The 15,119-nt window shown below is 47.7% G+C and overlaps 1 protein-coding gene across 1 annotated transcript in view; it reads right to left on the reverse strand.

The window, feature by feature from the left end:
* The window catches only part of zfhx3b (zinc finger homeobox 3b), a 162,316-nt gene that overhangs the window by 9,617 nt on the left and 137,580 nt on the right, over window positions 1-15,119 (reverse strand). Inside the window, 5 exon segments of the mRNA XM_083690863.1 lie at window positions 4-124; window positions 126-3,499; window positions 4,070-4,193; window positions 8,659-8,859; window positions 9,484-9,632. Of these exon segments, the coding sequence (XP_083546989.1) occupies window positions 4-124; window positions 126-3,499; window positions 4,070-4,193; window positions 8,659-8,859; window positions 9,484-9,632 (3,969 nt within the window).

Consider the following 15,119-nt stretch of genomic DNA (forward strand, 5'->3'; position numbering starts at 1 on the left):
CACGTGGATCTGAGGACATTTCAGTTGAATGCTTGGGTTTCTCATCGTAAGAGTTGGATGTGTTAGCTGGTGAGGCCTCTTCCTTCTCAGATGTTGAGAGATGGGAGAAAGCAGAGGTGGAGGGCAGGAAGAGGGCAGAGGCTTGAGGAGGAGGGCATAGGGGTGTGACAGGAAGACCCAGAGGGGGTGTAATACTCATGTGAGAGATCCATAGAGTCCTCATTTTGGCTGTCATATTGCCCCTCATCATCTTCATCTTTGTAACACAGCTTCTTTTGGTGCTTTATGAGGTCAAATATACGCTGGAAGACCAGACTGCATTTCTTACACTGGTAATTTAGGTTGGTGGTGCGAATATAGCGGTCATTAGATAATTCTCTCCTTTCACCATCTTTACTTCCATCACCCTGGTTTTCATAATTTTTACGTGCCTTTTGACGAGCATTCTGGAACCACACAACGATGACACGTGTGGGGAGGCTCAGCAGGTTGGAGAGCTGTTCAAATTCATCATCTTTAGGGTAAGCATTTGCGTCAAAGAAATCCTGAAGCACCCTCAGCTGGTAGTCAGTAAACCTGGTCCTTGAGGATCTCTTACTCCCATAACACTCCTGTCTCTGAGGCTCGGGGGAGGGAGGTTTTGAGTCGATTTTGGTTTCCTCCAGAGTGGTTATGGGTGGGTTGTTGAAATTGTAGGGTGAGTCTTTGTTCCGCTGGCGCTCTTTGAAGAGGGTGTTGCGGAACCAATGTTTTATGACTTTCTGGGGCAGCCCTGACTTATCCGCCATCTCCTTTATCTGTTCCTCATTTGGAGAATTGTTGATGTCAAAATACTGTCTCAGGACCCTCAGCTGGTCATCTGTAATACGTGTCCTGGGCCTCTTATTCTGCTGCTGCTGCTGTAACATGGCTGGGGTGAGCTGTTGTTGGTAAAGCTGGGCCAGATCATTGGCTAGGCCTGACTCCACAGACGACATCTGGTTAGACATTTGGGAGGGCATAGCCTGGAGAGACATTGACTGCATCATGAGAGGTGAGAAAAGGGGTAGATCCATTGGCATGGTCATTTGAGCCATGGTAACTTGGGGCTGTGGGGGCGGCACAGTTGGGGGTGTGTGTGAGGGAGCAGAGACAGGGACATTTGGTGTCGGTGCTCTCTGCGGTGGGGGTGGAGGTGGTGGAGGAGGAGGAGGTGGAGGAGGGGGAGCAGCCTCAGGTGTCTGGGGTCTCAGTGGATACTGTTTGTCATACTGCTCCCTGTATTCCTTTGCAAATCTCTCTAGAGAGCGGAATGGGAAGAAGGCCTGATGGATATGCTCCTGATGACTCTTCAGAATCAGTATGTTTGAAAAGAGTTTACCACAGGCCTCACATTCCAGTTTCTCCAATCCCTCAACAGGGTCCACCACTCTTGTGATCCCACCTGGCATGCTGGATCCTGTTGGTGCAGTCCCAGCTGGCTTTTTCTGAGCTTTCTGCTTGTTTTCGTTGTATTGAATAACCAGCTCAAATCCAAAGTTCTCCAGTAGGGCTTTAGTGGCATTTCCACGAGCATCTGAAGCTATCCTTGGTGGAGGAAAGCCAGCATCGTGGTTTGCATTCATTTGAACCTGCTGTAGATCTTTCTTTTCTTTTGACTTGTTATCAGAGTTATCTTTAGCAACGTGATCTTCGTTCATTTTCTCACTTAGTTCTTTATCTCTTTGCATTTCTCTTTGCATTTCTCTTTCCCTCTCTTTCTCATTATGGGCAGCAGCAGCAGCCGCAGCCTTCTGCTGCTTTTTCTCTGCCTGGTGAAGGAGAGACGCGCTCTGCTGAAGCAAAGCCATCTGGCCCTGGGCCTGAGAGTGGGCTTGCTGTTGTTGATGCTGCTGCTGGAGGTGGTGGTGCATCAGTTGCTGTTGTAGGCAGCTCTGCTGGGCCTGCTGGGCAGAGTTCTTCAGGTCCTCCAACAGAGAGGAGGTGGAGGAACCAGTCAGGCCAAGTGAATTGTTGAGGTTTATCTCTGGGTTCAGCTGGAATTCTGCTCCAGGGATATAGAAAGGGAAGAGCAGCTGCTGTTGTTGCAGTGGGAGAAGAGCATCAGTCGTCATGGGGAAGTGCTGCAGAAGTGCTGGGTTGAAGAGCTGGGACTGGATTAGGGCAGCTTGCTGTTGGAGCTCCTGTTGAAGCTGGGCCTGGGCCTGGGCTTGGGCCTGGGCCAAATGCTGTTGCTGTTGCTGTTGAAGCTGTTGCTGCTGCTGCTGCTGCTGCTGTTGCTGCTGCTGTTGTTGTTGTTGTTGTCCCCTAGCCGTGAGCATGTCAGCAAATTTCTTCTTTTTAACTTCATGGTTCTCAGATGGTGAGGGATGAGAGGTAACTGAGGAGTTCCCATAGCTTTCAATGCTGTGAGACTGGCTCATGTGGTTGCCTCCTAGAATACTCTGTGCAGTGTGAGCCCCAGAAGAGCTGTGGTTGCTGGAAATGGTTGTTGAATTAGTAGCTGGACAAGGGCTGGGAGTTGAAGTGCTAATGGAGGAGCCTCCACCACTTAAACCAGAGGAACTCCCAGAGCTGGTACTGCCTCCTGCTGCTTCGAGCTTGGCCGCGCGGGCCTTGGTCTGGTGGAGGACAGAGCGCATGTGGATCTCCAGAGTGGAGCTCTGGCTATAAGCCACATTGCAAGTGCTGCACTTGAATGGTTTGTTGTCAGGGCTGCTGGTGGGCTCTGGTTGACCAGTGGTGGACTCCTGTAGGGCCCGCTTGACCTTGTGCAGATGTGAGACAGAGTTGTAGTGAACCAGCAGAATATTCTTCTGTGTGAAAGACTCTTTGCACACTGTGCACTTGAAAGGACGAGACGGATCTAAGAACTTCTCCATGGTAAAATTAGGGCCTTTCCTGAATGGCAGGGCACGCTTAGGCTCAGACCCAGAATCTTCTAGCAATGATCCAGAATCACTGCCAGTTGGACTTTGCTTCTCCTCTGTGTCACTTTCCTCTCCTTCCTTGTCATCCTCTCCCAGGGCTCCGTGGTCCTCTCCAAGGGATGGGTCTCCCATGACCATGAGGTCTCCATTCATCAGTAGGCCTCCATAAAGCTGCTGGATGTCAGCTTCGCTCAACTCCAGGTGGCTGGTCTCCAAATGTTTCTTCAGGGCCTGCAGCGTCCTGAAGCTGCGCTGACAGAGGCAGCACATGGTGGCCGCCCTGATCACATGGTACTGAGAGTGTAGCTGGAGCTTCTCCACCGTCTTGAAGGCCAGGCTGCACTGGTTGCAGCGGTACTTGTAGACATGGCGGTCAGAGACAGGCAGCTGTGGCCTTTTGTTGTGGACTTCGTTGAAGTGCATCTGGAGGGAGTTGGAGGACTTGAAGACTTGGTTACAGCCTTTCTTCCAACACAGGAATCCTGTAGAGTCTTCCCTTCCAGACTGCTGCTCCTCCTGAGGTGACTTGCGAGCTTCAGTTATTTCTGTAGGCAGCGAGACCCCTTTCTCCGGCTCGGCATCTGATGGTTCTGTCAATAAATGAAAAGAACGAAAAAATGAATTAAAAAGGCTCCCACATACAAGCAGAGTCTTCATGCAACAAAATGTCATTTGAACAGAGGACATCTTGTCTCTACTTAGGAGTCCTTGATGCATGTATCATTTCAAAATCCCCAGGGGGGGGTTTCAACACAGAAAAGTAATAACTAATTCAGACTCCAGCAGATGCAGAAATCATTCTTATTCCTTTGTAGTGAATGATGGCCTTGACACGATCACCTGCATTTTCATTACATTTTCCGAACGGGAACAAGTAATGAGAACAGTGCCATCACCACCCTTCACAATCAAACAAAAATGAGGGATGTTAATACTTATATCACGTTGTCCCTATACCTGTGTAGTAACACTGTAATCCCTTTAGTATTTATAGACATTACACTTACACATTATATTAGCATGTTATGTTATTACACACAGTAGTAATTAGGCAATTACAAACTACTATGAACATAAACAGCATGCTAACACAGTACTGTTGTTACATTGTTACTACACAGTTATAGGTGCAACGTAATACACTGACAGGAGATACTGACCAGTATGTGTCTTTGTCTCCTCAGAGCTGGAGTTAGCAGTGGCTTGGGGGGTGCTCTGTGCCTCTCTGTCTGGGCCAGGTACTGGTATGAACATGCTTGCTGGCAGTACCTCTGACGCTGTCACCTAGAAAATCCAACACAAGATATGTACCATGTTAATAATCATTACTCAACAACAATAATAAGGCCTGATAAATAGATCACATTCATCTGTTTTCCACTGAGTAAAGTTAGATTAAGCATTAATATGTTATTCTTGTTCAACATGATATATCTACTTTCCTAATGCAACTGCTTTCACACTGTGGTGAAGGTGCAGGTTTGTTTTTGAACAAGGAGTGTTAAAAAAAAAACCTTGCTTATAGTCCTTGAGAGAATCTCTCTCTCACACTCACACACGCACACACAACTTTTTACTTTATTTGCCATCCCTGGAATTTGCACTTTGATCACTGCCGGTGTTTTGTCATGCACGTAGAAAGTTCTGCTGCAGCCAATTAGTGAGATGGGCTGAAAGGCCTACCTTGGCCAACTGAAAAGCTTATTAGGGAGCCTAATTAAATAATTCTTCCTTGAAAAAAGGGCATCCCATTCCAATGAAGAGGAACAGAGCACATCGATGCTGTCATTCTGCGTAATATAACCCCTATCAATCTAGGGAATATAACCTGTGCCTGTCATTCTTAAAAAAATGCACAGAAGAGCTGTTTAGAGTTAAGCTAAAGGTGTTTCAGGTATAGTAGAAAAACAAAATTAGACTATATATTAGACTATATATTCACATCAGAGAACAGTTAGATGCACACAAATGTCTAGCCTAATACTTATTTAAATGGATGGTGCTGATGCAAGATATGCATTTTCCACTACACAATGCTTTAATTTGTTTCTACCATTTTAATTAGAACATTTCAAGGAGCAATGAATATCGATTTAAAAGTGCAGAGAAGCGGCCAGGTTTTTTTTTTGCTCTCAAAAGGTTGAAGTCAATCATGTGTGAATGACACCTCCCTCTATCTTAACCCCCCCCCCCCTCCCTCTCCACCCCACCCCATCTCTTCTCCCATTTCTCCCCCTCATAGACCCTCTTTCCCCCCAAAAAAAGACAACATTTCATCAAATGCACTCATTAAGCGGCTCCTATTTAACAATAATCAGTGATTGAGATTGGAAGAGGCCGGGAGATGAGGCACTGTCTGCTTCACCTTCCTTCAATTAACTCCCCAAACAGAATAATCAGCCTTACTCCCCACGCTGCATTTCAATTCACCAACCCCACCCCACCCCTGTCTCTCCACTGTCTCTCTCCTCCCCATCTACACCCCCCCCCTGTCTCTCTCTATGCATCTGCTTATTCTGTACCTCCATTTCAGGTTCTCCTTCAGTACTCGAGGACGACCCACCCTAGCCCATATCAGCACTATCATTATTATTCTGCCATTGCTGCTTTACAAACATTTGAGAGAACAATTGGTGGTAACATCAAAGGCTTGTCTTTAAAATCTTGTCAACATGACTTATACCTGAAGTCATCAGAAGAAAAAAGCATAACAGAGTCATCCATCTGTTTCTGAAAGAGCAAACAACAGAGTGCTCTCTCTCTCTCTCTCTCTCTCTCTCTCTCTCTCTCTCTCTCTCTCTCTCTCTCTCTCTCTCTCTCTCTCTACATCCTCATGTTTTAGCCTCTGGTCTTCATTTCTAAAAAGAGCAACTCTTCTGCCAGTCTGCCACAGGCAGTCAGTCAGTCCTCCCTCAAAACAGTGGAAATGATGAGGACATGTCTAAGAACAAAACATGATGCCACCCAGGCTAATTTCTGCCAGCCCAAACAGACCCACCCACCCACCCTCCCTCCCTCCCTCCCTCTCTCCCTCCCTCCTTGAGTCCTCCTCAAGTAACAGTGAGTTTGCAGGGGCTCCGGGTTAAGTGGAACAGTAAACGTTCTCAAGTCCATCACTGTGCGATTAGCGCAATCAGAAAACTCACTGGAAGATATCCAGCCATTTTCCTTCTTGTCTTTCTTTCTCTTCATCTCTCTCTCTCTCTCTCTCTCTCTCTCTCTCTCTCTCTCTCTCACTACTCCATCTCCTCCATCTCCTCCAAAACGAAAAGTGGCAAATTAATGCGACCAGCATGGGGAGTCGCAAAACAAAACACGGCAGTGATTTACATTACAAAGTGGACTGTTTCCAGACAACTGCTTCATTAGGCGACGAGAGGCAAGAGCAGAGAGTATCCCAAGGTCACTTTTAATTTGGACCGCCTAATTGGCAAACACAGTTCAAAATGGCTATCATCTAGCCAGACTCAGAATTAATGAAGCACAATTATTTTCATTACCCCTATCTTAGACAGACAGAAAATGAGACATAGAGTGAAAAAAGGGAGGGAGGGAAGGAGAAAGAGAGAGGGAGGAAGGGAGGGAGGGAGGGAAGGAGAGAGAGAGAGGATTGAAGAGGGAGGGGGAAATGGAAGGATGGCGTGCAAGAGAGAGAGAGGGGGGGGGGAGATAGAAAGAGAGAGCAGAAGGTGGGTAAATGAAGGGTGAGAGAGAGAGAGAGAGAGAGTGTGTGTGCATCTTTATGCATGGTCGGCATGAAATAAAAGTCACCTATTTCAGAATTCATTAAGCTTGTCTGCCAGACATGTGAAAGGGATAGAGTACCTTTCTGTCTATAGCCACCAGTTATAAACAAAGGTGCTGGTTTTAATGTGCATTATATTACCTCTGTTTCTCTCCTGTGCCTCTTGTAAGGGGCTCACTGCATTATTATCTCTATAAAAGGAAAAATATTGCTGCCTTCCATACTAATGTGTTGGCCATTTGCTTCCCAGCCGTGGTAGGAGGGAGAGACGGCGAGGCAGCAGGCAGAGCAACGTTTCCCTGAGTGATTGTCCAGCATGCAATTCAGCTCCACAGGCAAGAACAAACATCAACATTTGCTCAGTCATTTACAGGAAAGGAGAGCAAATAAAACCATATTTCCCTTTGATGATGATTAAAACAAAATGAGGTGAGCTCTCTCTCTCTCTCCCTGGGGTTATGAAACAGGGGTAGACGGAGGGTACATTTTGTATTTCTACTGACATGATACCTATTATCTATCTTGAGGATGTTCAAGCTTTGAGCATTATTATATTCCTACTACCGGGTAAGGAACTCAAAGAGTTGTCCTAGATACAGGAGAGTGTACGGGGAGTGTGAAGTATGACTGTGTAGATGATAGACACTCCTCATTGTCTCTCTGTAAAAAAAATCTGTGTAACCATTATTCACTTGAGATTTGAAGTTGGCAAGCAAGATTAAAGAAAGTAGTGAATAATAATATTTCCATTGCCTCAACTTGATTCATTATATTTCAATTCATCTGTGTCACAATTACTTGAATATATTAATAATAAGAGCCTTTGTTTTGAATAGCACAGAGGTGATCGCAGACACAGAGAGAATGTCAATGTGCTCAAGAGAATAAATGGACTGGGAGGTAAGAGAGCTGCTCAGCTGGCAAACAACAGAATTATCTGTCTCTCTGTCTCTCTCTCTCTCACTATCTCAATTGACTATGACAACAATGGAGCAGGAAAAAAAGGCTCACTGACTATGTGCACATGAGGACGACGCCACAGAAGAATATGGCTGGAGCTTCAGAACCCTCTGCCCCCATAACAACTGACTGTGCCAATGAGTCAATCGGACGGCCTGGAGGCAGATCACAATTAACAGTTTCCTTTGTGTTTTGATAAAACCTCAAATGTCAGCAATTTACACAAGGGGAGACTAGGGGAGACATGACACCCGGGTAGGGTGAGTAACAGCGGGTGAGTCATCTCTGTGCTGCAGAGAAGAGACATGGCCAAGCCCCAACGCTGGTCCTTGACCTGACCACAGCACGTACTGTCCCAGTCAGGCTGCCCATACAGAGAAGGCCAGGCCTCTTCGTAATCTCCCACAAAGAAAACAAATGCCTCAATAAGACACAATGGATATAAATGTGGGATATGATGCATCTCAGCTCGGCCCTGTATTAAGGGTAGGATTGGATCTATGAATAAAAGGAGACTTACAAACATTACACTTGCTCCTCTGTGGTGCTTTGCTCTCAAAGAACTCAGTGAGTTAAAAAAAGAAAGAAAAAGAAGCCCCTTTTAAAAGGGCTCACGCGATCCCGTGGCCATGGCATACAGAAAGAGGTCAATAATAAACAATGCACACATCCCACAGACGCCTCGAGCTTCACAAACCCAACCACCACAGTTCAACAGGAAAAAGGGAGAAAAAAAAAACCCCACCAAAAAAAACGAGTGAGAGGATTAAAGACTGAATTACCTTGAACCTCTGTAAACCAATTACAGTGGGCTAGGTACAGACAGAATAACCCCTCATACCTGTACAACAACCTTTCTTTCTAAGTTATTTGACCAAGATGGATGAGTGCAGAAGGTTGTGGGCTCATAAGAGTTTAGTTTAGCTGTAGGGGATGTCACTACAGTATGTATAATAGAGTTGACTATTGGTATCAACATTATAATATCTAACAAATAATAGGGCAAACACACGCATGCACGCACACGCACACACACACACTTACCGTGGCGATAAGCTTCTCCACGCAGTCGGGTGCGACGCTGTGGAGGTGTGTGAGGTGGAACTGCAGGTGGATCTTGTTGTTGAGCATGTCTTGGCAGAGAGGGCAGCGGAACATGGGCTGGACAGAGTGCTGGGTCATCACGTGCATTCTGAGGCGGTTCAGGTCCGTGTTGCTGAACTTGCAGTAGGGGCACTGGTACATCTGAAAGAGGGGAGACAGCGGGGGGGAGAGAGGGGGGAGACAGGACCACAGGGAGGTTAATGGGGTGAGATAGGGAGCATGGCAGGCGGTGTGAGAGACATGGTAGAATAGGAGGAAGAGTGAACCCCCCCCCCTTCTCTCTAGCAGGCAGGTCCCTCTGATCATGGACCAATGGGCAACACTCTGAGCAGCAGTGAGTCCTGGCACACACTTCAAAGCTCTCTCATCTGTCAAATACTATATTGATTTTCCACCTTTTGCACAATTAGCAATGCAACTGCAGCAAAAAGGCAAAACTAATTTTAAGAAGATAAAAAAAAAGAAAAGAAAAAAATCATGCATAATGCAAAAAGGGCCAGCTTTTATTCAAATATCTAAAACAGAAAAAAAAAACTAAAAAACGCTTGGAAGTACATCTTCATTTGCCTTTTCTTGATTAATGTTTATGTTTCAGACTTCTAATGAGGGCATGGTAATTGGGAATGGATTAACCTTGACTTGATTGGTAAGTTCAAAGAGTTGGGGAAACAGCGGATTCAGTACGCTTTCTTTTCTTTAAGAAACCAGTTTCCAGTAAGTTACATAACATTCATTGTTATGAAGACAGGGGAACAGTCCTCTCACCTGCTCTGCAGCAGCACCCTTCTCTGAGGTCCTGGGACGTTTGGAGGAGAGGGGGCTCTCTGTGGCCCCGGACCGCGAGGAGGGGCGCTTGGAGGGGATCGGAGAATCAGTCTGGTCCCTCTCCGAATGGCTGGATGCTGCTGCTGCTGCTGCACACACACGCACACGCACACACACACATACGGGGGCAGAGAAGAGAAGCAGACTCGTCAAGGCAAGGTGAAGACTTGGCAGCTCTGGAACAAGTCAATCAATAACACTGTGGATAAAGGGCTTTGAAATGTCTTTCTTAAATGTGATATAACCGCATTTAATGGGACTTGGGCAGGGAAGCAGTTGATCAGCCAACCCACGACTCCCCCCTCCAAACCACCAGAGTATTTCTCCTACTCCTCCCAGGCCACTGCAGAAGCACACAGCCAAGGTGCTTTGACGGCTTGTCTCTCCCAATGTTGGATCGTTAGGACATCAGACACCACCACAGACGGCTAATCAAAACATTAGTCTTCCACGTTGGGCAGGTTTAGGTTTTGCTCCCTCACAGCTCCTGCGTTTGAAGTGGAGCTGGAGATGAGGGATTCGCCAAACTTGAGACGGGGTCAAACATCTACCTTGCAATCTTATCAGACAGCATTAAGGTAAAGAGATTCACATCAGTCCTTCAACTCGACTTCAAAATCAGACAGTTTTTTCTTTAATTAGTTTCTCTTCCGGAACTCTTTTTTTCCCATCTCTCTTATACAGGTAACTCTTCTCTTGACTTGCATATTTTAAACTCAAGTGCGTTGAGTCACACCTTTTATATATTAATTTCCATGAATATAATAGGAATAACACCTTCTATAAGTGGTTGGCATAACATTACAAGTGTCATTGTTTACATCTGTGAGGAGAGGTGATAATACAATTAGCTGGTTAGCCAGCCTATCGAAGTGAACGGTGAGTGAATATCCTGCCAGACTCTTACCGAGAGGTGCAAACCTCGGCTATGTTCTACGATATCATTAGTTGAACCCCTTTACACGATTGTCAAAACAAGCAGTTGGCTTCCTGTATTCCTGGCAATAAGGTGCCAATACGGTGCCATTCCAGCAATAAGGAGCAGCCATATCCCTGAGGTGGCTCTGGACCGGCTGAGAAGACGGAGCAAGAAATTGGATTTCTGCTTTCATGGCACATATGACCATTGGCCGTATAAGCTCGCTCCTCATCAAAATAAAATTTCGGTTTAAATTGCGACCAAAGACGGGTGAGGTCTTTCGAATTTTTTTTTTTTATGCCAGGGATGAAATAGAGATGGTGTCGGAGAGAGGGAGGACAGGGAGGAGAGGTGCAATTTGGCTTGGCAGTTAGAGCTTTGGAAGTTGTGGAGCCAATATCCTCTGAAATCCGGGTGGAAACAGTGACCTATAGCTTGACCCTGCTTGGGTAAATCCTCCTGCTCTTTGTGCCTACACAGCAAGTGAGTGCCAGTGCAACTCTCCACTTAATTGGAATTTCTGTAACCAGCTAAGCCTCCTCCAGTGGGTTGTGGGTCGGGCCAAGTGGACTGTGACAAAGAGAGAGTGGATAGAGAGACTGATTCCCACCCTGGCTCCAGACCCTCACAGCCAAGCTGTGTGCTGCCTCACACACTAACGCTGGCGCTAGGCTTAACGCAACCACAACACTACATTGGCTCTCATAAAATAATATGACAAAAAAAAATATGGAATTTTTGGAGGAGAAACAAAACCTTTGTCAAAACACCCAGAGGGATTCAACATGGCATTAGCCTCCTGATTAGCATCCGTGTGCTCCGGAGGATGTAGCAGACAGCCATGCTTTGGTGCCCACAGTGTGTTGAGATCTAACAAAAAAAAGTGGCTAATTGTCAGGTAGCTGCCCATCTTAGGCAGGAATCCCCCTCTCTCTGCTGTCACTGCAGGCTCCAGGCTCCAGTCTGCTAGCCAGCAGCACCTATCACAGGCTAATCCTTTTAATGCAACCTGCACCAGCATTAACAATGTAGGGCTCCTCTCCTCCCTGTCTCTCTCCATCCTCACTCAACCAGGCCCCACAACAAGGGCTTCTGCCCAGCTAACCAGAGAGCGCTCCACTCCCCTCGGTAAAACACCATAACAGAGGAGAGGGAGAGAGAGAAATATATACAAAGAGAGAAAAAGGGGGGGGGTGGGGGTAGGGAGAGAGAAAGCCAAACAAAATAGGAGCACAGCAAAACAGAAAGGCATCACAGCTGAGTAAAAATACTCGGCTAAGCCGGCGCTCGTAAAGGAGCTAAATCCACTCGGAGCCGGCGTGGGGGGCGGGGGCACCACACCGCCTCGCCGCCAGCGGAAAGAATCCACTGTGAAACTTAAGGAGGTGACTTGCCAGCCCTTAACGAGGCCATAAAGAGTTAAATTTCGTCTGATTTGTACAGTCCTGGAAGGGCAAATTGAGAACAGGGGATATTGGGAAGAGAGGGGGACGGGGGGACGGGGGTCAGGTTAAGCAGGGCTGACCACGCTCCTGCTCCAGACATTAAAATGTCAGCTCCAATCAGGGCGGGGGCAGCTGAGCTGATTAGCCAGTGGGGGTCCCTGGCCCTGGCTTTGGTCAGAGCAGCCTGCTAGATCTCCCAGAGACACTGGGATCACATCAGCCGGAGAGGGGAGGGGAGGCCCGGCCCTATTAGGCCCCAGTCACAGCCAATCCCATTAAACACATCCACCAATAAACAAAGGAAATGTTAAACAAAAGGAACCTCCCCATTCGCTGACATCAACCTCTCAGTCATGTCATCCACTGCCACTTCCTCTCCTCCACTCCACTCCACTCCACTCCACTCCACTCCCACCTCACTCCCTTGCACCCACCTCCTCTCTCCTCTTCCTTTCTTCCTCCTTTCTTCCCCACACACGATTCTATTGGAACGCCTCCCCCATGACTACGTAGGCAGATGGAACATGGCACCCTGCCCTGTGTTTCAGAGACTAAGCTCTCCTCCTAGGGTCCATTCCTCGCTAAGCGGCCAGTCGTCTCCCACATCTGAGAGACGCGCCTCTAACTGCCTGCTCAGGGGTGGAAATCCTCACACATAAAGAGAGAGAGAGAGAGAGGCCCCCATAAAAGCCCATATGGGAACAGCCCGAGTTAGCAGTGGCCTTCCAGACAGGACAAACAGCTGGAGGAGGGGCGAAGCAGCTGAAGTCTGCTCCCAGGCCCTGGGACTCAGAGAGGGAGAGAGAGAGAGAGAGAGAGAGGGAGAGAGGGAGAGAGAGAGAGAGGGAGGGAGGCAGCCTTAGTGGACAAAAGCCTTCAGTGAGCCTGGTGTCATCTATCAGGCCGGGGTAATGGCCAGCGTACAGCATGGTACGCAGCGGGGAGCAGGAGTCCTCAGGCCAAAACAAATGATGCCTATTACCGAAAAAAATAACAGTATCAAAGCATTCTGGTCTTGGTTTGTGAGTTTTCAATTACCTTTGATACAAGTACCAAAACAACAACCAAAAAAAGACAATCATTCAGACTCAACACTATTGACTATAAGGAGAGGGGGAATGGGGTTGGCGATTGACTTCAGGAGGAGGTAAACACAAGCACCTCTAAGCCTAATGGCTAGGAGGATAAACATGATTAAATAATTAGACTGCATTTCAGTCTGTCAATTAACGGATACTCAATTAACACAAGAGACCTGAAATTAGGTTGTTTGTTTTTAAAGGGTTGGAGAGCTGGGGTATTAAAGGGCCTGCAGAGCAGCTGCCTGCTTGAGGGTTTGCTTGAGTGTACAGTGTGTGTGTGTGTGTGTGTGTGTGTGTGTGTGTGTGTGTGTGTGTGTGTGTGTGTGTGTGTGTGTGTGTGTGTGTGTGTGTGTCAGAGAGTGGGCGAGGGAAGCTTGCTCAGGGCACAGCCGTAGGTTGTCACGGCCTGTTAGGACACTATAAATCTGATCAATCGCTTCTCTCTTAAGAATCCCCAAAACCTCCTCCTGCCACCAAACCTCCTCCTGCCACCAGCCCCGTGACTAAAGTCCAGCTACCGTATCCTGTTTTTCAGGATACAGTGAAGAGAAAGAGAAGAAAAAAGAGAGAGAAGGGCGACCGACACACAGCGAGGCTGGGGGGAACATACCGGAACGAAAAGGAGGCCGATAAAAACAGAGGGTGAGAGCGATTTCGGTTTTTTTTACGGTGTGTGCGCAGTCCTGACCGTGGCACGATCCGACTGGTATCAGAACAGAACGTGGCTGCCTGCGCACCAGAGCCGACCAGATCCATTAGCGGAGCCCATGACCAGAACATTGGTTCCTGATGGAACGGGGCTCTTGCCTCCCCTTTGGACTGGGAGAGGAATGCACCGGCACTGGTCTGAACTCAGGGGGGCGCACACACACACACACACACACACACACACACACACACACACACACACACACACACACACACGGACAATAGAAGGAGGCCACGTAAAGACATTGGGTTCAGTTGGAACACAACCGTACCATACCGCAGATGAACTCTTCCAATCGCTCCCTAAAGTCACACTTCCTGGCCTGCCCTTGGGAGGGTAATTTGAAATTTAATATGCTGCATAAAATGACAATCAAGGATTTCGAGTTCTTTAATATTCAAATCAAGCTGTCTCTCCTGTCAAATTACCAGTGGAGGACATTTTGAGCTGCGCTTTCATATTCCGATTCCCCGTGTGACCTTGCTCGACTGGAACTTTCCGTGCAGCTCCTGTGATAGTGAGGAACGTGCTCTCCACATCATGGCGTGCGGCGGATTCTCACACATCCATGCGGAGTGTGAGAGAATCGGTTCATCAGAGGAGACATAAGGAAGGATCATCGTGGGGTCCCCCCCACCACCCAAACCACCCCTCCCCTCCCCCCTGAGTGACCTCTTTGTCTGAGAAGACCTTGTTTCTGACCCTGACCTCTCCTCTCCGGTCATTACCCACAGAGGCCTCCCATCCATCCAGACCAAACCTGTTCTGACAGATACACCACCAGTGGACTTTCATGTGAAAGCACAAAAGGCAAGAGCAGGAGAAAGAAAAAAAACAAAAACCCTAAGAGTCAATTAGTTGATTATTAATTCATGGCCCTTTTCCGTAAACCAGGGGCTTTTGTGCTGTCGAGTCCCGTAAGTGAATTGGACTTTGGCACCTTGTCTCACCTCCCCTCTCCGTCGCTGGGAGCTGCATTACTCAGCCAGCGATCGGGGCTGTCAGCGCAGAGGCCCCCCTGGTCTCTGGAGCAATCACTGCCTTGTTGTTGCTTTCAAGGGCGGGAAAAAAATAAATAAATACAAAAGAAAAAGATGGCAGCTGGAGTGAGTGACCGACACGGAGCTGGCTGAATTAACACACCAGGTCCCCTCTGCCATTCAAATGTTGGAGGAATGCAATCACAGCTGCCATGGTGCCATCCTTGGGAACGGCACGTCCTTGGGAACAGCATACTCGGCGAGATGGATCTAACCGCTACCGGACGCCGTGAATGAGGTTGGAGGGGAGGAAGGGAGGAAGAGAGAAGAACAACAAGAAGAGGGGAAGGGGGGAGAAACTATTTCCCCTGGCTTGTGTCTAGGACAGTAGTAGTCATGCCTGTGCTGTCCCCCCCTCTCTCTCTCTCTCGCCCTGCTAGT

The sequence above is a fragment of the Argentina silus genome, assembly GCF_951799395.1.
Source record: "Argentina silus genome assembly, chromosome: 19".
Classification (NCBI taxonomy): domain Eukaryota; kingdom Metazoa; phylum Chordata; class Actinopteri; order Argentiniformes; family Argentinidae; genus Argentina; species Argentina silus.